The 23,653-nt window shown below is 46.0% G+C and overlaps 1 protein-coding gene across 1 annotated transcript; it reads right to left on the reverse strand.

The window, feature by feature from the left end:
- Window positions 1-20,797: 20,797 nt before the first annotated feature.
- On the reverse strand, window positions 20,798-22,090 carry LOC124031077 (trace amine-associated receptor 13c-like). The gene has a single exon (XM_046342101.1). The coding sequence runs from the start codon at window positions 21,877-21,879 to the stop codon at window positions 20,917-20,919; it is 963 nt and encodes a 320-aa protein (XP_046198057.1). The 5' UTR covers window positions 21,880-22,090; the 3' UTR covers window positions 20,798-20,916.
- Between the last annotated feature and the right edge of the window lie 1,563 nt (window positions 22,091-23,653).

Below are 23,653 nucleotides of genomic sequence, written 5' to 3' on the forward strand. Positions count from 1 at the left end.
CTATTTAGATTGTCATTATGGAGACACCTATTTCCAATCCATTTTTACATAAAGTTATTGAGAGTATTAGGAAGGAATATTGATGTACACTAAGAAGCCCTTTTTCCATAAAACGTTTGAACACGCTAGAACAGCGACAAAGCACTGGAAAAGAAAATTACTTAAGGCGCTCTAGAGGCTTTAGATAATTTAGCTCAGAGATGGTTTAAAGTAAACTCTTTTCTAATGTCAACTTTTCTAATGGGAAAACCTTGTCAATCTAAGGGTTTTACACATGCTCAGTTCTTGGGTTTCGAGCGCTGCACAAGATGACATTTGAAATGGAAGTTATGAAACTCCCTTGTTTGCTCGTGTTATGGGAAAAAGTCCACAATGATACTGACATGGAGAATGGTACATTTAAGTGAAAATGCAAATTGTATTTTCTCTTCAGACATGTTGCTTCTTAATGTACATCAATATTCCTTCCTAATGCTCTCAATGACTTAATGGAAAAGGGTTTATTGGTTAAATGTTGCAATTAATATAAAACTAATATTTTTTCAGGCCTTGTGAGCGAGTTTTGAGAGGTCATTTGTGTGACTCACAATTGGCCCAGTGTCCTCCCGGTTAGGGAAAGGTCTGGTAGGGGTTGTCACGCCTTGGTCATTGTATTTTGTGTTTTTGTTATATGTTTGGGTAGGCCAGGGTGTGACATGGGTTTATATGTTGTGTTTCGTATTGGGGTTTGTATTATTTGGGATCGCGGCTGATTATTAGATAACTGGCAGGAGCTAAAGGAGGACGTTATGGAAGGTAGAGGCATGGAGTATACGACGTGGGAAGAAATCGACAGGTGGACGGCCGACCCAGAGAGAGTGCAAGGAAACCTGAAAAGCAGCCCAAAAAAATTATTGGGGGGGGCTAGAAGGGAGAATAGTTATGCCAGGTAGGAGACCTGCGCAAACTTCCTGTGCTCACCGTTGGGCTAGAGAGACCGGGCAGGCACCGTGTTATTCTATGGAGCGTGTAAGCTTGGGAGGCTCTGTGCTCAAGAGCTCCAGTGCGACTGCACGGTCCGGTCTATCCAGAGCCACCTCTACACACCAGTCCTCCGGTAGCAGCTCCCCGCACCAGGCTTCCTGTGCGTGTCCTCGATCCAGTACCACCAGTTCCAGCACCATGCACCAGGCCTCCAGTGCGCCTCGCCTGTTCAGCGCAGCCAGCGCTTTTCTCCTCTCCCCGCGCTGTCGGAGTCTCCCGCCCATTTAGTGCAGCCAGAGCCTTTCTCCTCTCCTGCGCTGCCGGAGTCTCCCGTCTGCCCAGCGCCGCCAGTGCTCCCAGTCTGCCCAGCGCCGCCAGTACTCCCAGTCTGCCCAGCGCCGCCAGTGCTCCCAGTCTGCCCAGCGCCGCCAGTGCTCCCAGTCTGCCCAGCGCCGCCAGTGCTCCCAGTCTGCCCAGCGCCGCCAGTCTGCCCAGCGCCGCCAGTCTGCCAGGATCCGCCAGAAGTGCCAGTCTGCCAAGATCCACCAGAAGTGCCAGTCAGCCATGATCTTCTAGATCGGCCAGACAACCAGTCTCTTCCAGTTCCGCCAGCCAGCCAGGATTTACCGGAGCCTACTACCTGCCTGAGCTTCCTCTCAGTACTGGGCTTCCTCTCAGTACTGGGCTTCCTCTCAGTACTGGGCTTCCCCTCAGTACCGTGCTTCCCCTCAGTCCCGGGCTGCTTCTGTCCCGAGCTGCCCCTCGGTCCCGAGCTGCCCCTCTGTCCCGAGCTGCCCCTCTGTCCCGAGCTGTCCCTCTGTCCCGAGCTGCCCCTCTGTCCCGAGCTGCTCCTCTGTCCCGAGCTGCTCCTCAGTTATGTGGGGATCTGGGTGAGGACTATTAGGCCATGGTCAGCGGAGAAGGTGGATTATCCCAGGACGCGAAGGGGAGGAACTAGGACATTAATGGAGTGGGGTCCACGTCCCGAGCCAGAACCGCCACCATGGACAGACGCCCACCCAGACCCTCCCTATGCTCTTGAGGTGCGTCCGGGAGTCCGCACCTTGGGGGGGGGGGGGGGGGGGGGGTTCTGTCACGCCTTGGTCATTGTATTTTGTGTTTTTGTTATATGTTTGGGTAGGCCAGGGTGTGACATGGGTTTATATGTTGTGTTTCGTATTGGGGTTTGTATTATTTGGGATCGCGGCTGATTAGGGGTGTTGTTAGGCTTGGCTGCCTGAGGCGATTCTCAATCAGAGTCAGGTGCTTGTCGTTGTCTCTGATTGGGAACCGTATTTAGACAGCCTGACTTTCGCTTTGTATTTTGTGGGTGTTTGTACCTGTCTCTGTGTTGTAGTCACCAGATAGGCTGTAATTAGTTTCACGTTCCGTTCTGTTGTTTTTGTATTTAGTTTCAGTTATTTTCATGTACCGCGATTTATTTCATTAAAGGCATGAGTAACCAACACGCTGCATTTCGGTCCGACTCTCTTTCTTCAACAGATGAACGCCGTTACAGGGGTAGGCTTTTTAAAATAAGAATTTGTTCTTTAACTGACTTGCCTAGTTAAATAAAGGTTAAAAATATATATATGATAAATTAGGCTAGTTTTCAGGCCTTGTTGGCAGGTTGAGAGAAATGTTATGTACAATCAATCAAATTAATTTATAAAACCCTTTTAACATCAGCCAATGTAACAAAGTGCCATGCAGAAACCCAGCCTAAAACCCCAAACAGCAAGCAATGCAGATGTAGAAGCACTGTGGCTAGAAAAATCTCCCTAGAAAGGCAGGAACCTGGGAAGAAACCTATAGAGGAACCAGGCTCTGAGGGGTGGCGAGTCCTCTTCTGGTTGTGCCGAGTGGAGATTATAACAGTACATGGTCAAGATGTTCAAACATTTATCGATGACCAGCAGGGTCAAATAATAATAATCACAGTTGTTGTAGAGGGTGCAACTACTCTGAGACAAGGCTGAGTATAATCTACGAAGAACTCCCCCACGGCACAAACTCGAGGGGGGACGCCAACCCGGACAAGTAGATCAAGTCAGTGACTCAACCCACTCAAGTGACGTACCCCTCTTAGGGATGGCATGGAAGAGAACCATAAAACCAGTGACTCAGGCCCCGTGATAGGGTTAGAGGCAGAGACAGCAAGGGCGGTTTGTCGCTACAGTGCCTTTAATTTCACCTTCACACCACTGGGCCAGACCGCACTCAATCATAGGACCTAATGAAATGATGAGTCTTCAATAAAGACTTAAAGGTCAAGACCGAGTTAGCGTCTCTCAAATGGATAGTCAGACCATTCTATAAAAATGTAGCACTATAGAAGAAATCCCTGCCTCCAGGTGTTTGCTTAGAAATTCTAGGGACAATAAGGAGGCCTGCATCTTGTGACTGTAGCGTACATGTAGGTATGTACGGCAGGACCAAATCGGAAAGATAGGTATGAGCAAGCCCATGTAATGCTTTGTAGGTTAGCAGTAAAAGCTTGAAATAAGCCCTAGCCTTTGGGCTAGGTGTCCCTCTAGGGGGAAAACGTCAGATGAAACTGAAAGGCTCAATTCAAATAAATAATAATCTTAAAATGTATGGATATTAAACATTTAGGTACACACAAGTGTTATATTGGTTGAAAGCTTAATTCTTTCTTGTGCATTTAGCTATTTTGCTGTTTGCCTCAGGACTCCAGCATGCTTGTTGACTATGGAATGTATTGTTTATGTTATGCAGGTGAATGAGGACCCAAAAGCGAAACAGAGTCTTTAATCCAGTAAAGTAAAAATACAATCAAATAAAACAATTTCCACTCGTAATGACGAGAACCGACTGGAGACTTGATCTTGAACTGCAGGTTGCCTCGGGAAGGCACTTGAACTTAGCAGACTCAGACACCTGCTCACCACGCAGCATCTGAGGGAAACACGACACGACAGGGCGATACACAAACACAGCACGGTGAACAATAGACAAGGATCCGACAGGACAGGAACGGAAAACAAGGGAAGAAATAGGGACTCTAATCAGGGGAAAAGATAAGGAACAGGTGTGGGAAGACTAAATGATGATTAGGGGAATAGGAACAGCTGGGAGCAGGAACGGAACGATAGAGAGAGGAGAGAGAGGGAGGGGGAGAGAGAGGGATAGAAAAAGGGAACGAACCTAATAAGACCAGCAGGGGGAAACGAACAGAAGGGAAAGCATAATGACAAGACAATCTAAGACAAAACATGACAGTACCCCCCCACTCACCGAGCGCCTCCTGGCGCACTCGAGGAGGAATCCTGGCGGCAACGGAGGAAATCATCAATAAGTGAACGGTCCAGCACGTCCCGAGACGGAACCCAACTCCTCTCCTCAGGACCGTAACCCTCCCAATCCACTAAGTATTGGTGACCCCGTCCCCGAGAACGCATGTCCATGATCTTACGTACCTTGTAAATAGGTGCGCTCTCGACAAGGACGGGAGGGGGATAGTTACGTTCCGACGGTGACAGGCGATGAGAAAAATACGCACAAGGGTGGACCCCATCGTCAGTATCGGAGCGCTGGGACAGAATGGCTCCCACGCCCACCCCCGACGCGTCAACCTCAACAATAAACGGTTTAGTGACGTCAGGTGCAACAAGGATAGGAGCGGATGCAAAACGCTTCTTGAAGAGAACAGGACAACAATCATACGACCGGTGAGGAGGAAGGGAGTTGGTTCTGGACCGACTGAAGACCGTGCGCAGACCATGATACTCCTCCGGCACTCCTGTCAAATCACCAGGTTCCTCCTGAGAAGAGGGGACAGAACAAACAGGAGAAATAGCAGACATTAAACACTTCACATGACAAGAAACGTTCCAGGAAAGGATAGAATTACTAGACCAATCAAAAGAAGGATTATGACACACTAGCCAGGGATGACCCAAAACAACAGGTGTAAAAGGTGAACAAAAAATCAAAAAAGAAATGGTCTCACTATGGTTACCAGATACAGTGAGGGTTAAAGGTAGTGTTTCACATAATATACTGGGGAGAGGACTACCATCCAAGGCAAACATGACCGTGGGCTCCCCTAACTGTCTGAGAGGAATGTCATGTTCCCGCGCCCAGGCTTCGTCCATAAAACAGCCCTCTGCCCCAGAGTCTATTAATGCACTGCAGGAAGCTGCCGATCCGGTCCAGCGTAGATGGACCGGTAAAGTAGTACATGTACTTGACGGAGAGGACCGTCTAGTAGCGCTTATCAGTCGCCCTCCGCTTACTGATGAGCTCTGGCCTTTAACTGGACATGAAATGACAAAATGACCAGCGGAACCGCAATAGAGACAGAGGCGGTTGGTGATTCTCCGTTCCCTCTCCTTAGTCGAGATGCGAATACCCCCAGCTGCATGGGCTCAACACCTGAGTCAGTGGGGAAAGACGGTAGTGTCGGAGAGAGGGGAGACACAGTTAACGCGAGCTCTCTTCTATGAGCTCGGTGACGAAGATCTACCCGTCGTTCAATGCGAATAGCGAGTTCAATCAAAGAATCCACGCTGGATGGAACCTCCCGAGAGAGAATCTCATCCTTAACCTTAGCGTGGAGTCCCTCCAGAAAACGAGCGAGCAACGCCTGCTCGTTCCAGTTACTGGAGGCAGCAAGAGTGCGAAACTCTATAGAGTAATCCGTTATGGATCGATTACCTTGACATAGGGAAGACAGGGACCAGGAAGCTTCTTTCCCAAAAACTGAGCGATCAAAAACTCTTATCATCTCCTCTTTAAAGTTCAGATAATTGTTAGTACACTCAGCGCTTGCCTCCCAGATAGCTGTGCCCCACTGCCGAGCCCGACCAGTAAGGAGTGATATGACGTAGGCAATCCGAGCTCTCTCTCTTGAGTATGTGTTGGGTTGGAGAGAGAACACTATATCACACTGGGTGAGAAAGGAGCGGCACTCAGTGGGCTGCCCAGAATAACATGGTGGGTTATTAACCCTAGGTTCCGGAGGCTCGGAAGACCCGGAAGTAGCTGGTGGCACGAGACGAAGACTCTGATACTGTCCTGAGAGGTCGGAGACCTGAGCGGCCAGGGTCTCAACGGCAAGCCGAGCAGCAGACAATTCCTGCTCGTGTCTGCCGAGCATCGCTCCCTGGAGCTCGAGAGTAGAGTAGAGAGAATCCATAGTCGCTGGGTCCATTCTTGGTCGGATCCTTCTGTTATGCAGGTGAATGAGGACCCAAAAGCGACTTGGCGAAAACAGAGTCTTTAATCCAGTAAAGTAAAAATACAATCAAATAAAACAATTTCCACTCGTAATGACGAGAACCGACTGGAGACTTGATCTTGAACTGCAGGTTGCCTCGGGAAGGCACTTGAACTTAGCAGACTCAGACACCTGCTCACCACGCAGCATCTGAGGGAAACACGACACGACAGGGCGATACACAAACACAGCACGGTGAACAATAGACAAGGATCCGACAGGACAGGAACGGAAAACAAGGGAAGAAATAGGGACTCTAATCAGGGAAAAGATAAGGAACAGGTGTGGGAAGACTAAATGATGATTAGGGGAATAGGAACAGCTGGGAGCAGGAACGGAACGATAGAGAGAGGAGAGAGAGGGAGGGGGAGAGAGAGGGATAGAAAAAGGGAACGAACCTAATAAGACCAGCAGGGGAAACGAACAGAAGGGAAAGCATAATGACAAGACAATCTAAGACAAAACATGACAGTACCCCCACTCACCGAGCGCCTCCTGGCGCACTCGAGGAGGAATCCTGGCGGCAACGGAGGAAATCATCAATAAGTGAACGGTCCAGCACGTCCCGAGACGGAACCCAACTCCTCTCCTCAGACCGTAACCCTCCCAATCCACTAAGTATTGGTGACCCCGTCCCCGAGAACGCATGTCCATGATCTTACGTACCTTGTAAATAGGTGCTCTCGACAAGGACGGGAGGGGGATAGTTACGTTCCGACGGTGACAGGCGATGAGAAAAATACGCACAAGGGTGGACCCCATCGTCAGTATCGGAGCGCTGGGACAGAATGGCTCCCACGCCCACCCCCGACGCGTCAACCTCAACAATAAACGGTTTAGTGACGTCAGGTGCAACAAGGATAGGAGCGGATGCAAAACGCTTCTTGAAGAGAACAGGACAACAATCATACGACCGGTGAGGAGGAAGGGAGTTGGTTCTGGACCGACTGAAGACCGTGCGCAGACCATGATACTCCTCCGGCACTCCTGTCAAATCACCAGGTTCCTCCTGAGAAGAGGGGACAGAACAAACAGGAGAAATAGCAGACATTAAACACTTCACATGACAAGAAACGTTCCAGGAAAGGATAGAATTACTAGACCAATCAAAAGAAGGATTATGACACACTAGCCAGGGATGACCCAAAACAACAGGTGTAAAAGGTGAACAAAAATCAAAAAGAAATGGTCTCACTATGGTTACCAGATACAGTGAGGGTTAAAGGTAGTGTTTCACATAATATACTGGGGAGAGGACTACCATCCAAGGCAAACATGACCGTGGGCTCCCCCTAACTGTCTGAGAGGAATGTCATGTTCCCGCGCCCAGGCTTCGTCCATAAAACAGCCCTCTGCCCCAGAGTCTATTAATGCACTGCAGGAAGCTGCCGATCCGGTCCAGCGTAGATGGACCGGTAAAGTAGTACATGTACTTGACGGAGAGGACCGTCTAGTAGCGCTTATCAGTCGCCCTCCGCTTACTGATGAGCTCTGGCCTTTAACTGGACATGAAATGACAAAATGACCAGCGGAACCGCAATAGAGACAGAGGCGGTTGGTGATTCTCCGTTCCCTCTCCTTAGTCGAGATGCGAATACCCCCAGCTGCATGGGCTCAACACCTGAGTCAGTGGGGAAAGACGGTAGTGTCGGAGAGAGGGGAGACACAGTTAACGCGAGCTCTCTTCTATGAGCTCGGTGACGAAGATCTACCCGTCGTTCAATGCGAATAGCGAGTTCAATCAAAGAATCCACGCTGGATGGAACCTCCCGAGAGAGAATCTCATCCTTAACCTTAGCGTGGAGTCCCTCCAGAAAACGAGCGAGCAACGCCTGCTCGTTCCAGTTACTGGAGGCAGCAAGAGTGCGAAACTCTATAGAGTAATCCGTTATGGATCGATTACCTTGACATAGGGAAGACAGGGACCAGGAAGCTTCTTTCCCAAAAACTGAGCGATCAAAACTCTTATCATCTCCTCTTTAAAGTTCAGATAATTGTTAGTACACTCAGCGCTTGCCTCCCAGATAGCTGTGCCCCACTGCCGAGCCCGACCAGTAAGGAGTGATATGACGTAGGCAATCCGAGCTCTCTCTCTTGAGTATGTGTTGGGTTGAGAGAGAACACTATATCACACTGGGTGAGAAAGGAGCGGCACTCAGTGGGCTGCCCAGAATAACATGGTGGGTTATTAACCCTAGGTTCCGGAGGCTCGGAAGACCCGGAAGTAGCTGGTGGCACGAGACGAAGACTCTGATACTGTCCTGAGAGGTCGGAGACCTGAGCGGCCAGGGTCTCAACGGCAAGCCGAGCAGCAGACAATTCCTGCTCGTGTCTGCCGAGCATCGCTCCCTGGAGCTCGAGAGTAGAGTAGAGAGAATCCATAGTCGCTGGGTCCATTCTTGGTCGGATCCTTCTGTTATGCAGGTGAATGAGGACCCAAAAGCGACTTGGCGAAAACAGAGTCTTTAATCCAGTAAAGTAAAAATACAATCAAATAAAACAATTTCCACTCGTAATGACGAGAACCGACTGGAGACTTGATCTTGAACTGCAGGTTGCCTCGGGAAGGCACTTGAACTTAGCAGACTCAGACACCTGCTCACCACGCAGCATCTGAGGGAAACACGACACGACAGGGCGATACACAAACACAGCACGGTGAACAATAGACAAGGATCCGACAGGACAGGAACGGAAAACAAGGGAAGAAATAGGGACTCTAATCAGGGGAAAAGATAAGGAACAGGTGTGGGAAGACTAAATGATGATTAGGGGAATAGGAACAGCTGGGAGCAGGAACGGAACGATAGAGAGAGGAGAGAGAGGGAGGGGGAGAGAGAGGGATAGAAAAAGGGAACGAACCTAATAAGACCAGCAGGGGAAACGAACAGAAGGGAAAGCATAATGACAAGACAATCTAAGACAAAACATGACAGTACCCCCCCACTCACCGAGCGCCTCCTGGCGCACTCGAGGAGGAATCCTGGCGGCAACGGAGGAAATCATCAATAAGTGAACGGTCCAGCACGTCCCGAGACGGAACCCAACTCCTCTCCTCAGGACCGTAACCCTCCCAATCCACTAAGTATTGGTGACCCCGTCCCCGAGAACGCATGTCCATGATCTTACGTACCTTGTAAATAGGTGCGCTCTCGACAAGGACGGGAGGGGGATAGTTACGTTCCGACGGTGACAGGCGATGAGAAAAATACGCACAAGGGTGGACCCCATCGTCAGTATCGGAGCGCTGGGACAGAATGGCTCCCACGCCCACCCCGACGCGTCAACCTCAACAATAAACGGTTTAGTGACGTCAGGTGCAACAAGGATAGGAGCGGATGCAAAACGCTTCTTGAAGAGAACAGGACAACAATCATACGACCGGTGAGGAGGAAGGGAGTTGGTTCTGGACCGACTGAAGACCGTGCGCAGACCATGATACTCCTCCGGCACTCCTGTCAAATCACCAGGTTCCTCCTGAGAAGAGGGGACAGAACAAACAGGAGAAATAGCAGACATTAAACACTTCACATGACAAGAAACGTTCCAGGAAAGGATAGAATTACTAGACCAATCAAAAGAAGGATTATGACACACTAGCCAGGGATGACCCAAAACAACAGGTGTAAAAGGTGAACAAAAATCAAAAAAGAAATGGTCTCACTATGGTTACCAGATACAGTGAGGGTTAAAGGTAGTGTTTCACATAATATACTGGGGAGAGGACTACCATCCAAGGCAAACATGACCGTGGGCTCCCTAACTGTCTGAGAGGAATGTCATGTTCCCGCGCCCAGGCTTCGTCCATAAAACAGCCCTCTGCCCCAGAGTCTATTAATGCACTGCAGGAAGCTGCCGATCCGGTCCAGCGTAGATGGACCGGTAAAGTAGTACATGTACTTGACGGAGAGGACCGTCTAGTAGCGCTTATCAGTCGCCCTCCGCTTACTGATGAGCTCTGGCCTTTAACTGGACATGAAATGACAAAATGACCAGCGGAACCGCAATAGAGACAGAGGCGGTTGGTGATTCTCCGTTCCCTCTCCTTAGTCGAGATGCGAATACCCCCAGCTGCATGGGCTCAACACCTGAGTCAGTGGGGAAAGACGGTAGTGTCGGAGAGAGGGGAGACACAGTTAACGCGAGCTCTCTTCTATGAGCTCGGTGACGAAGATCTACCCGTCGTTCAATGCGAATAGCGAGTTCAATCAAAGAATCCACGCTGGATGGAACCTCCCGAGAGAGAATCTCATCCTTAACCTTAGCGTGGAGTCCCTCCAGAAAACGAGCGAGCAACGCCTGCTCGTTCCAGTTACTGGAGGCAGCAAGAGTGCGAAACTCTATAGAGTAATCCGTTATGGATCGATTACCTTGACATAGGGAAGACAGGGACCAGGAAGCTTCTTTCCCAAAAACTGAGCGATCAAAAACTCTTATCATCTCCTCTTTAAAGTTCAGATAATTGTTAGTACACTCAGCGCTTGCCTCCCAGATAGCTGTGCCCCACTGCCGAGCCCGACCAGTAAGGAGTGATATGACGTAGGCAATCCGAGCTCTCTCTCTTGAGTATGTGTTGGGTTGAGAGAGAACACTATATCACACTGGGTGAGAAAGGAGCGGCACTCAGTGGGCTGCCCAGAATAACATGGTGGGTTATTAACCCTAGGTTCCGGAGGCTCGGAAGACCCGGAAGTAGCTGGTGGCACGAGACGAAGACTCTGATACTGTCCTGAGAGGTCGGAGACCTGAGCGGCCAGGGTCTCAACGGCAAGCCGAGCAGCAGACAATTCCTGCTCGTGTCTGCCGAGCATCGCTCCCTGGAGCTCGAGAGTAGAGTAGAGAGAATCCATAGTCGCTGGGTCCATTCTTGGTCGGATCCTTCTGTTATGCAGGTGAATGAGGACCCAAAAGCGACTTGGCGAAAACAGAGTCTTTAATCCAGTAAAGTAAAAATACAATCAAATAAAACAATTTCCACTCGTAATGACGAGAACCGACTGGAGACTTGATCTTGAACTGCAGGTTGCCTCGGGAAGGCACTTGAACTTAGCAGACTCAGACACCTGCTCACCACGCAGCATCTGAGGGAAACACGACACGACAGGGCGATACACAAACACAGCACGGTGAACAATAGACAAGGATCCGACAGGACAGGAACGGAAAACAAGGGAAGAAATAGGGACTCTAATCAGGGGAAAAGATAAGGAACAGGTGTGGGAAGACTAAATGATGATTAGGGGAATAGGAACAGCTGGGAGCAGGAACGGAACGATAGAGAGAGGAGAGAGAGGGAGGGGGAGAGAGAGGGATAGAAAAAGGGAACGAACCTAATAAGACCAGCAGGGGGAAACGAACAGAAGGGAAAGCATAATGACAAGACAATCTAAGACAAAACATGACAGTTTACCCATCAGTGGGACAGACTATGTTTGTAGCCACCTCTCGCCGGCTTTGGATTCATGTTACCTGATGAAATTACTGTACCATATGATCTTGTTGCCATCTAATGCACATTCAAATGTCATAAATCAACACTGCAGAGTTTTCCCTGTCCTCTGCCGTGCCTTGATTGTATTACTGCTGACGATATCTGTAAATGTGCATGTACTCCCTGGCCCATCTATAGTTGCTAGCACCAATTCTGACTTGTGCTCTGATATCTGCTTTACCGATTTATGCTCTCGTAAAAGCCTGGGTTTTCTCCACATTAACACTAGAAGCTTGTTACCTAAAATGGATCAATTGAAAGTGTGGGTTCACAGCTCCAATCCAGATGTGCTGATCTTTACTGAGATGTGGTTAACGAAGAGTGTTTTGAATACTGATGTTAACCTTTCTGGTTATAACCTTTTTCGGCAAGACACATCTTCCAAGGGTGGGGGAGTATCAATCTTTACCAAGGATCACCTTCAGTGCTCGGTTGTCTCCACCAAGTCTGTACCCAAAAAATTGATTTGCTGGTTTTAAGCATTAAGCATTCAAAAAGCACTTTGTTGACTGTTGCTGGGTATTATCGACCTCCATCAGCACTGGCCTGTACCCTACCTGCCCTAAGCTCTGTCCTGGCCCCTTACACTAAGTCTGAATTTGTCCTGCTAGGTGACCTAAACTGGGACATATTTAAACAACCTGAATAGTCTGAAAGCAATTGGACTCCCCAAAGCTTTCTCAGATTATTACCAATCCGACAAGGTATGACTCCAAACATCCATAAAAGGCTACTCTCCTCGATGTTATCCTCACAAAAAATCCTGATAGGTATCAGTCTGGTGTTTTCTGTAATTTAAAAAAAATGTTATCTTTATTTTACTATACAAGTCAGTTAAGAACAAATTATTATTTTCAATGACGGCCTAGGAACAGCGGTTAACTGCCTTGTTCAGGGGCAGAACGACAGATTTGTACCTTGTCAGCTCGGGGATTCCATCTTGCAACCTTTCGCTTACTTGTCCAACACTCTAACCACTAGGCTACGCTGTAATGACCTTAGTGATCACTGTTTTACAGCCTGCGTTCGTAATAGCTACTCAGTGTAATGGCCTGTCCTGATTTGTCATAGACACTTGCTAAAAAACTTCAATGAGCAAGCATTCCTTCATGACCTGGACTCTGTAAATTGGTGTAGAATAAGCTTGATTCTCCTATGTTGAAGATGCATGGACATTCTTTTTTGATATGTTCAGTGGTATTGTTAATAACACCCCCTTATAAAAACAGGTTCAGACCCTGGTTCCACCGTGATCTTGAGTTAGTCCACAACATGAACTGCTATTTTTGAAAGGCTCGGCACACGCATACTCAGGCTGACTGGATCTCTCACAGCTGCCCAAGGCCCTTAATGTTGATGATATGCTTGTTACTCACAAGAAAAACATGGCTGAGCTCTTTAATCACCACTTCATTAAGTCAGGATTCCTATTTGACTCAGCCATGCCTCGTTGCCTGTCAAACAGTTCTTCATCTCCCAACCATTCTAATGCGACGAGCCCCTATGCTTCATCCCTCTTTTTCCCCTCGCCCGCTACAAAGTTTCTCCGTTGGTGGTCAACGAGTCAGAGGTGCTGAAGGAGCTCCTTAAAATTGACCCCCCAAAAAAACATCTGTGTCAGATAGTTTAGACCCTTTCTTCTTTAAGGTTGCTGCCCCTATCGTCGCCAAGCCCATCACCGACATTCTATACCTGTCTCTCTTCTCTGGGGAGGTTCCCATTGCTTGGAAGGCAGCCACGGTTCATCCTGTATTTAAAGGTGGAGATCAAGCTGATCTTAACTGTTATAGGCCTATTTATATTTTCCCTGTTTATCAAAATAGTTGGAAAAATTTGTCAATAATCAGCTTGCTGGCTTTCTTGATGTCTACAGTATTCTCTCTGGTTTCTGCTCAGGTTATGGATGTGTCACTGCAACCAAAAAGATCCTCCATGATGTCATCATTGCCCTTGATTCTAAGCAATATTGTGCTGCTATTTTTATTGACTTGCCAAAGCTTTTGATAAGGTACCCCATTCCATTCTTATGGGCCGGCTAAGGAGTATTGTTGTCTCTGAGGGGTCTTTGGCCTGGTTTTATAACTACCTCTCTCTGTCACGCCTACTCTTTGTATTTACCTAGTTCTGATGCTCTTACTGTCCTGTTCCATGTCTGTGTAAATGAAATGTTCACCCTCCATACCTGCTTCTCATCTCCAGCGTCAATTCTTACAGAACTCTGAAGCAATCAAACGAAGCATCAGGGAGTGCTGGCTTTTCGGTTGGTGGTGACATCGGGTCCGGGAGCCGCCGCCGTTGAAACCGGGGGGTGCCTCAGATGGCTCGTCGGGCTTCCGTGCCTTAGCTGGCTCAAGAGGTGTTCTTGCTCAGTTTGACTCAGCAGGCACCCATCCCACGTCAGGCCTCTGCCTGATCGTCAGGGTTTTACGCCTCAGCCGGCTCATCAGGCGCCCATATCCCAGCGGGATCATCAGGCTGTCACACTTCGACCAGATCATTAGGCTCGCCGCTTCAGCCGGTTCGTCAGGCTCCTACGCCTCTGCCGGTTCTCTCAACCATTCATATGCAGATAATACAGTCTTATACTCAGCTGTCCCCTCCCCTGGGTTTTGTGTTAAATGCTCTACAACAAAGCTTTCTTCCTGTCCAACATGCTTTCTCTGCCCTTAACCTTGTTCTGAACAACTTCATAGCAAAGGTCATGTGGTTTGGAAAGAAGAATGCCCCTCTCCCCACAGGTGTGATTACTACCTCTGAGGGTTTAGAGCTTGAGGTAGTCACCTGATACAAGTACTTGGGAATATGGCTAGATGATACACTGCCATTCTCTCAGCACATATCAAAGCTGCCGGCTAAAGTTAAATCTAGACTAAATCTAGGTTTCCTCTATCGTAATTTCTCCTCTTTCGCCCAGCTGCCAAACTAACCCTGATTCAGATGACCATCCTGCCCATGCTAGATTACGGAGACGTAATTTATAGATCGGCAGGTAAGGTTGCTCTCGAGCAGCAAGATGTTCTTTACTATTCAGAAATCAGATTTGCCACCCATGATCCTTATAGGAAACATCACTGCTCTCTATACTCTTCTGTAAGCTGGTCATCTCTGTATACCCATCGCAAGATGCAAGAATGATGCTAATTCATAAAGCCCTCTAAGGTCTCACTCACCACTCTCTGAGATTGTTAACAAATTATGCACATTTGGGCAGTCTTGATACAACATTTTTCACATAAATTTAATGGTTCATTGGATCAGTCTAAAACTTTGCAAATACTCTGATGCCATCTCGTGTCCAAAATCTAAATTTCACCTGGGCTGGAATAATATATGCATTTCTCTTGTATTTCAAACATGATGGTACAAAGAAATACAAAAGGTTGTATCATTACCAGATATATTGTGTTATATTCTACTTCATTCCTTACAAATTTCCATAAACTTCAAAAGTCTTTCCTTTCAAATGGTACTAAGACTATGCATGTCCTTTCTTCAGGGTCTGAGCTACAGGCAGTGTCACTTTCTGATCGTAGTTCTTTTGTGTTTTCCTTATTTTATTGTTGGTCAGGACGTGAGCTGGGTGGGCATTCTATGTTGTGTGGAAACCATATTTAGGTAGCCTGTTTTGTGTTGGGTTTTGTGGATGATTGTTTCCGTGTCTGTGTTTGTTTCACAACACAGGACTGTTTCGGTTTTCACATTTATTGTTTTGTATTTTTGTAATATTCTCGGTTATCGTCTATATTAAAGAAGTTTAACATTAACCACGCTGCATTTTGGTCCTCCTCTCGTTCAGCGGAAGAAAATCATTACAGAATCACCCACCACAAAAGGACCAAGCGGCGTGGTAAGCAGCAGCAGTAGGAGAGGCAGCAGTGCAGCAGTGGGAGAGGCAGCACTATTTGGAGAAATGGACTTGGGAGGAGATCCTAGATGGGAAAGGACCCTGGGCAGAGCCAGAGAAATATTGCCGCACCAAAGCAAAGCTGGAGGCAGCGAAAGCAGAAAGGCGGCATTATGAGGACCGAGCACGGCAGAGCGGCTGGAAGCCCGAGAGGCAGCCCCAAAGATTTCTTGGGGGGAGGGACAGGGAGAATGTGGCAGAGTCAGGAGTCAGACCTGAGCTAACTCCCCCTGTTTGTCGTAAGGAGCCATGGATGAAATCAGAGCAGTCTGTGAAGTTGACGTGTGCATCTGAGAATGTTGAGGAGTTATTGGACAGATTGGAGGAGAGTGAATGGATGGGAGATGATGAGACATTAGAGGAGTTGTTGATGGAATTGGAGGAGAGTGAAGAGAGAGAGCTGTTGGTTTTCCGTAGTATGCACGGCTTTCACCCTGAGGAATATGTTAGCTGTCCGATGCCACCTGGGTCAGTTCCTCGTACTCAGCCTGAAACTTGTGTTAGAGTTCCGGAAAATTTGATGCTGGCTATACACACCAGGTCTCCAGTACACCTTCACAACCCGGTGTGTCCTCTTCCTTGCACTTACCCTGAGGTGCGTGTCCCCAGCCCGGTACTACCAGTGCCGGCACCCTGCACCAGGCTGTCTCTCCATCCCATCAATACAGGTGCTCCCGCCTGTCCGGCGCTACCAGAGTTTCCGCCCCTCAGTCCAGAGGCGCCAGAGCCCCTCAGTCCAGAGGCGCCAGAGCTCCTCTGTCCAGCGCTGCCAGAGCCTTCCTCTTCTCCAGAGCTGCCGGAGTCTCCAGTCTGTCCAGCACCGCCTGAGCTGTCCGTCTGCCCAGCGCCATCAGAGTCTCCCATCTATCCAGAGCTGCTAGAGTCTCCTGTCTGTCCAGAGCTGCTAGATTCTCCTGTCTGTCCAGAGCTGCTAGAGTCTCCTGTCTGTCCAGAGCTGCTAGAGTCTCCTGTCTGTCCAGCGCTGCTAGAGTCTCCCGCCTGTCCAGAGCTGCTAGAGTCTCCCGCCTGTCCAGAGCTGCTAGAGTCTCCCGCCTGTCCAGAGCTGCTAGAGTCTCCCGCCAGTCTGCAAGGATCCGCCAGAGCCGCCAGTCAGCAAGGAGCTGCCAGAGCAGCCAGTCTGCAAGGAGCCGCCAGAGCCGCCAGTCTGCAAGGAGCCGCCAGAGCCGCCAGTCAGCAAGGAGCCGCCAGAGCCGCCAGTTAGCAGGGAACCGCCAGAGCCGCCAGTCTGCAAGGAGCCGCCAGAGCCGCCAGTCAGCAAGGAGTCGCCAGAGCCGCCAGTCTGCAAGGAGCCGCCAGAGCCGCCAGTCAGTAAGGAGCTGCCAGAGAGCCACATCAATTTACAGAAATACTCATTATAAATGTTGATGAAAATACAAGTGTTGTACAGGGAAATATAGATAAACTTCTCCTTAATGCAACCGCTGTGTCAGATTTCAAAAAATCTTTACGGAAAAAGCAAACCATGCAATAATCGGAGTATGGCGCTCAGAGACCCAACAAGCCAAAAAGATATCCGCCATATTGTGCAGTCAACATAAGTCAGAAATAACATGATAAATATTCAGTTACCTTTGATGATCTTCATCAGATTGCACTCCCAGGAATCCCAGTTTCACATTAAATGTTTGATTTGTTCGATAATGTCCATCATTTATGTCCAAATAGCTACTTTTGTTAGCGCATTTGGTAAACAAATCAAAACTCACGAAGCGTGTTCACTATTTGCAGACGAAATGTCAAAAAATGTCAAAACGTTCCGTCACAGTCCGTAGAAACATGTCAAACAATGTATAGAATCAATATTTAGGATGTTTTTAACATGAATCTTCAATGATGTTCCAACCGGAGAATTCCTTTGTCTTCAGAAAAGCAATGGAACGGGAGATACCCTTCATGTGAATGCGCGTGACCAGCTCGTGGCTGCTGGCAAACCTCTGACTCATATTCCCCTCTCATTCAGTCCCCTTCACAGTAGAAGCCTCAAACACGTTTACTAAAGACGGTTGACATCTAGTGGAAGCCTTAGGAAGTGCAAAATGACAAATATCCCACTGTATCTTCAATAGGGGCTGAGTTGAAAATCGACCAACCTCAGATTTCCCACTTCCTGGTTGGATATTTTCTCAGGTTTTTGCCTGTCATATGAGTTCTGATATACTCACAGACATCATTCAAACAGTTTTAGAAACTTCAGAGTGTTTTCTACACAAATATAATAATACTATGCATATATTAGCCACTGGGATTGAGGATCAGGCAGTCTACTCTGGGCACCTTATTCATCAGAGCAACTCAATACTGTCCCCAGCCATAACATGTTAAGCTGGGACCACCTTCCAGAAGGACAATGATCCTTACCATACTGCTAAAGCAACACTCGAGTGGTTTATGGGGAAACATTTAAATGTCTTGGAATGGCCTAGTCAAAGCCCAGACTTCAATCCAATTGAGAATCTATAGTACGACTTAAATATTACTGTATACCAGCAGAACCCATCCAACTTGAAGGAGCTGGAGCAGTTTTGCCTTGAAGAATGGTCGAAAAACCCAGTGGCTAGATGTGCCAAGCTTATAGTGACATACCCCAAGAGACTTGCAGCTTAAATTTCTGCATAAGGTGGCTCTACAAAGTATTTACTTTGGAGGGGTTGAATAGTTATGCACACTACAGAGAATAAAATAGACAGCACACATTAAACGTATGATTTATGAGCCTATGTCAGGATAACGTGTGCATAACCATATTTGGGCATCCGGTCAGGACATCCTGGCGGGAATTGATCACGTGCTTATGCCCATATATGCCCATATATCCCACGCGTTAGAGGTTGTGCGAATTCATGCATATATTGCATAGATTCCTTTGAAGTTGTCATGATGATTGATTGGTTGAACTGGGAGGGTCTGTGTTTGAACATTTGAAAGAGAATGGCCCCACACCCCGTTAGAGTTGTTGTCTATGAAGCAGGAATGTCTGGGAGGGGGATTTTGTGTGTGTGTGTAGGTGTGGGTGTGGGTGTGTGTGTCTCTGAATAGGGTATTAGAAACAAGGTCCCTTCGCATTGTGTACATTTCAAGCTTTCAACAACAATAAAACAACCATCTAAATAATGTTCCTCGGCCTAACACACTGTTGAGTTTCCTATTTAGTTCTCTTTATATGTGCACCTGGTTGCCAGGGTTTCCAGGTGCACGGTGTTTCCTCCGACACATTGGTGCGGCAGCTTCCGGGTTGGATGCACGCTGTGTTCAGAAGCAGTGCGGCTTGGTTGGGTTGTGTATTGGAGGACGCATGACTTTCAACCTTCGTCTCTCCCGAGCCTGAACGGGAGTTGTAGCGATGAGACAAGATAGTAGCTACTAACAATTGGATACCATGAAATTGGGGAGAAAAAGGGGTAAAATTTAAATAAATAAAAAATAAACAATGTTGATTCAACCAGTGAATGCCCAATTTAATTTTTTTTAATTTTACCTTTATTTAACTAGGCAAGTCAGTTAAGAACAAATTCTTATTTTCAATGACAGCCTAGGAACAGTGGGTAAACTGCCTGCCTGCAGAACGGTTACTAGTCCAACACTCTAACCACTAGGCTACCCTGCCGCCCCAATGGGTGTAACACTCTGCAGTGAAACTGTTTTTAAACTTGGCTCTTTCCTCCAGCATTTTGGATATGAAATTGAATGTTTATATAATTATATAATGTCACCTTTTATTTGAGAGTATTTTCATACATATCTGTTTTACCATTTAAAAATGAATGCACCTTATGTATCTAGTCCCCCCATTTGAAGAAGTCATAAGTATTTCGACAACTTCACTTGTTTTGTATTAAAGGTAGCAACCCTTTAAACGTAATGTTCAGTTAAATTATGTATTTAGGTATCGGTTCCCTTACCCTGTAAGGGTTCTATGAACTGCTCTCATGAGTGACTGTAATCCACACTTTGGTTTTGATAGTCACTGCCAACAAACACGAATGCTAGCATTTTCAGGCAAAACACATTACTACTACACACTACCACAACAATGTGACTGTTTTTGAACTTAAAAAATTGATATATTTCCTTTAACATCCTCGATGTGCTTATTATTCAACCATTGATATGTTCTATGTCATTTTGAGACCTTAAGGAGTATGAGGTACTGCTGGAATATCTACCAATAGCATGTCTATCTTTTTGTGAGAAATGACACTGGTCACTGTTCAAAACATTTATAAAGTATTAAGAAAGTATGAATAGTCCTCCCTTTAGATTAGGGACTGGAAAACTACGTTACTAATGATTAGTAGATGGTTTATAAGGATATTTATTAAACATCTGATGAATGATCTCATAAATCATTACATACTATGAAAGCTGTTTATAAATGTGTGAAGAACTGGCTTGCTCAAATAGTTGAAGAAGTAATGATATATACATTATGAATAAACAATATACTTATCCATTATTAATTATTTAGTGTGTTACCCAATCACTATATTCATTCACGCTCAACAGCTTCTGAGAGAGCTGCTCTGGCGTGACCCCTGACCTGGCAGAAGTGATGTAGTGAGATTAGTGGTAGTGAGAGTAGTGGTAGTGTTCATACCCAGTATGTTGAGGTTGAAGTGTCTGCTGTGGTCTCCTTCACTGTTGTGTTTAATCATTACTGCATATATTAGGTATTTATAAATGTCATAATACCCAGGTGATTAACATTTGACAAATATGTGCGTAATAATAAATGGTTAGCAAACTGTAAATACCTACCAAATAGCTTATTACTGAACATTATAAAGTGGTACACATAATTGCATATTCTTGCATTTTACCCTCAACTACTTACACAATACACCATTGAGATAGACTTGGACGTTATCTGATATCACGCTGTAGTGAACATTTCAACTTCACTGCACTTGTTAAAGGTGTTGTGTCACTATGTAGCCACTAGAGGGTAATGTTAGACAATAGATATCATGATTCATGACTTCCTCAAAATGTACTTTTAGAATAATTAAATAATATGTATCATTAAATAACATGGAACAACCACAGATTTTGGAATTTGGAGAATACAACCCAAAATGACTACAGTGTATTTTATAAAACAAGCTTATACCTTCTTATGCATTCTCCTCTTTTTATTTATGCCTTCTTTAAGTCATTCCAATCCATACCAGCCAAATCATTCTGTATCAACACCACATTCATCTATGTATTGTCAGTGTATTGTTACATGAAAGAACAATTGTATAACAAAACTATGTCAAACCTTTTTTTTCAAACTTAGAAATACATATACAGGCACTATGAACACCTTAACTTCAGAGTTAAAATATGTTTAGCAGTCACTTTGAACCATGGATAAAAGAAAGCATAAATTATTGGATTAATTAAGGAATTAACAAGTGGCAGAAAGCTGAGGATGAATGATAGTAAATTGTCACTTAAAAAAGAAACAAAGAAAAAAGAAAATAGAAATGGAATCCAACAAATGAAATAGTTGAAAACAACAATAGACAGAGTTTTTGTTGCTTTTCTCTCAGACTTATTTGCCTGTACAGTTTTAACACCAGGCACATTGGCAGCCTCTTTTGAAAATACCTTTCTGGCCTGTGATCTGGCCACCGCAAAGATTTTCAAATAAAGTGTTATAATAATAGAGCACGGGACAACCATTGTAAATACAAAGTCAATTATATTTCCCCAGGTTATTCCTTCGACAATAAAACATTCATTTAAACACCTACTGGGTACCTGTACATTTACAATGTCTTTTATAATAGCAGCATTGTATATGGTACAACAACACCAGGTAATGGATATACAACACATCATTCTTGTTATTGTTATTTTAGAGTGGTACAATAAGGGATCACACACAGCAACATAGCGGTCAATAGATATCAAGACCAAACTGCCCAGAGAAAAAGAAGTACATAAACAAGTAATGTAGAGAAGAAACGCACAGAAATATACCCCAAAACCCCAGCATGATTCAATTATTGCTACAGTCATTACTGGTATCACAATCAGTCCCACCAGGAGATCTGACACAGCCAGAGAGAGGATGAGCAGGTTGGTTGGAGTGTGGAGCTGCTTGAAATGAGAGATGGAGATGATCACCAGTATGTTCAAAAATACTGTAACTGCTGAAATCAATGAGAAGAAGATGTACAGTGTTATGTAGATAGATATCGATAGCAAAGCCTTTTTGCAAGAAGAGTTTCTGTCTTGAAAACAGAATTTAATATCTTCATGTTCCTCCATTTGAAAAACAAAGTCTTAAATGCGGATGTCCTCCTACTCCTGCTTGGTCCTGTGCTTGGTCCTGTCAGATCTGCCTTCTGCCAAACTCTGAGCTCTGCCTCTCTATTTATCCCTGAGTTACTGACAGCCACTCCCCTCCTCGGAGTCTCTCTGCACACAATGATGTAATGTATGACATAATTGTTTGTTGCTTTTGCCCTTCTATTTTTGTTTCATCTGACATTTCTCCAAAAAGTATGATCTTTGTCCCCATGTGCAGTTGCAAACCGTCGTCTGGCTTTTTATGGTGGTTGTGGAGCTATGGCTTCTTCCTTGCTGAGCGGCCTTTCAGGTTATGTCGATATAGGACACGTTTTACTGTGGATATAGATACTTTTGTACATGTTTCCTCCAGCATCTTCACAAGGTCCTTTGCTGTTGTTCTGGGATTGATTTGCGCTTTTCACACCAAAGTACGTTCATCTCTAAGAGACAGAACGCGTCTCCTTCCTGAGCAGTGTGATGGCTGCGTGGTCCCATGGTGTTTATACTTGTTTGTACAGATGAACGTGGTACCTGCAGGCGTTTGGAAATTGCTCCCAAGGATGAACCAGACTTTTTTCTGAGGTCTTGGCTGATTTCTTTTGATTTACCCATGATGTCAAGTAAAGAAGCACTGGGTTTGAAGGTTGACCTTGAAATACATCCACAGGTACACCTCCAATTGCCTCAAATTATGTCAATTAGCCTATCAGAAGCTTCTAAAGCCATTAAATAATTTTGCAAGCTATTTAAAGGCACAGTCAATATAGTGTATGTAAACTTCTGACCCACTGGGGAATTGTGATACAGTGAATTAGAAGTGAAATAATCTGTCTGTAAACAATTGCGGGACAAAATGACTTGTGTCATGCACAAAGTAGATGTCCTAACAGTTTTGCCAAACCTATAGTTTGTTAACAAGAAATTTGTTGAGTAGTTGAAAAACAAGTTTTAATGACTCCAACATAATGTCACGGCCTGACCGTAGAGAGCTTTTATATCTCTATTGTGGTTTGGTCAGGGTGTGATTTGGGTGGGCATTCTATGTCCTTTTTCTATGTTTTTGCTGGGTATGGTTCTCAATCAGGGAAAGCTGTCTATCGTTGTCTCTGATTGGGAACCATACTTAGGTAGCTTTTTTCCACATGGGTTTTGAGGGTAGTTATTTTCTGTTTAGTGTTTGCACCTTACGGACTGTTTCGGTTTCATTTATTCTCTTGTTATTTTGTATTAGTGTTCAGTTCAATAAACAAACATGAACACTTAACACTCTGCGCTTTGGTCCTGTAAAGAATTGGGTGTAGTGGGTGCGAAGTCAGGCACAGGAAGCAGAGAGTTCAGGGTAGTGCTATTTAATGCACAAACAGCGAACAAAAGCCACCCCATGAAACACAGGGTGCACACAAAACAAATGCCCCAAACACAGGGACTAAAACAGTCCAGCAAAAACCCACGTACAGAACCATTTCAGATTACAAAGGGAAGCACAGCTTCGAGCTGCCCAATGACACGAGCCTACCAGACAAGCTAAATTAATTCTATGCTCGCTTCGGGGCAAGCAACACTCAAGCATGCATGAGAGCATCAGCTGTCCCGGATGACTGTGTGATCACACTCTCCGTAGCCGATGTGAGTAAGACCTTTGAACAGGTCAACATTCACAATGCCGCAGGGGCATATGGATTACCAGGACGTGTACTCTGAGCATGCGCTGACCAATTGGCAAGTGTTTCCAATTGACATTTTCAACCTG

The sequence above is a fragment of the Oncorhynchus gorbuscha genome, linkage group LG01 (genome assembly GCF_021184085.1).
Source record: "Oncorhynchus gorbuscha isolate QuinsamMale2020 ecotype Even-year linkage group LG01, OgorEven_v1.0, whole genome shotgun sequence".
Taxonomy (NCBI): domain Eukaryota; kingdom Metazoa; phylum Chordata; class Actinopteri; order Salmoniformes; family Salmonidae; genus Oncorhynchus; species Oncorhynchus gorbuscha.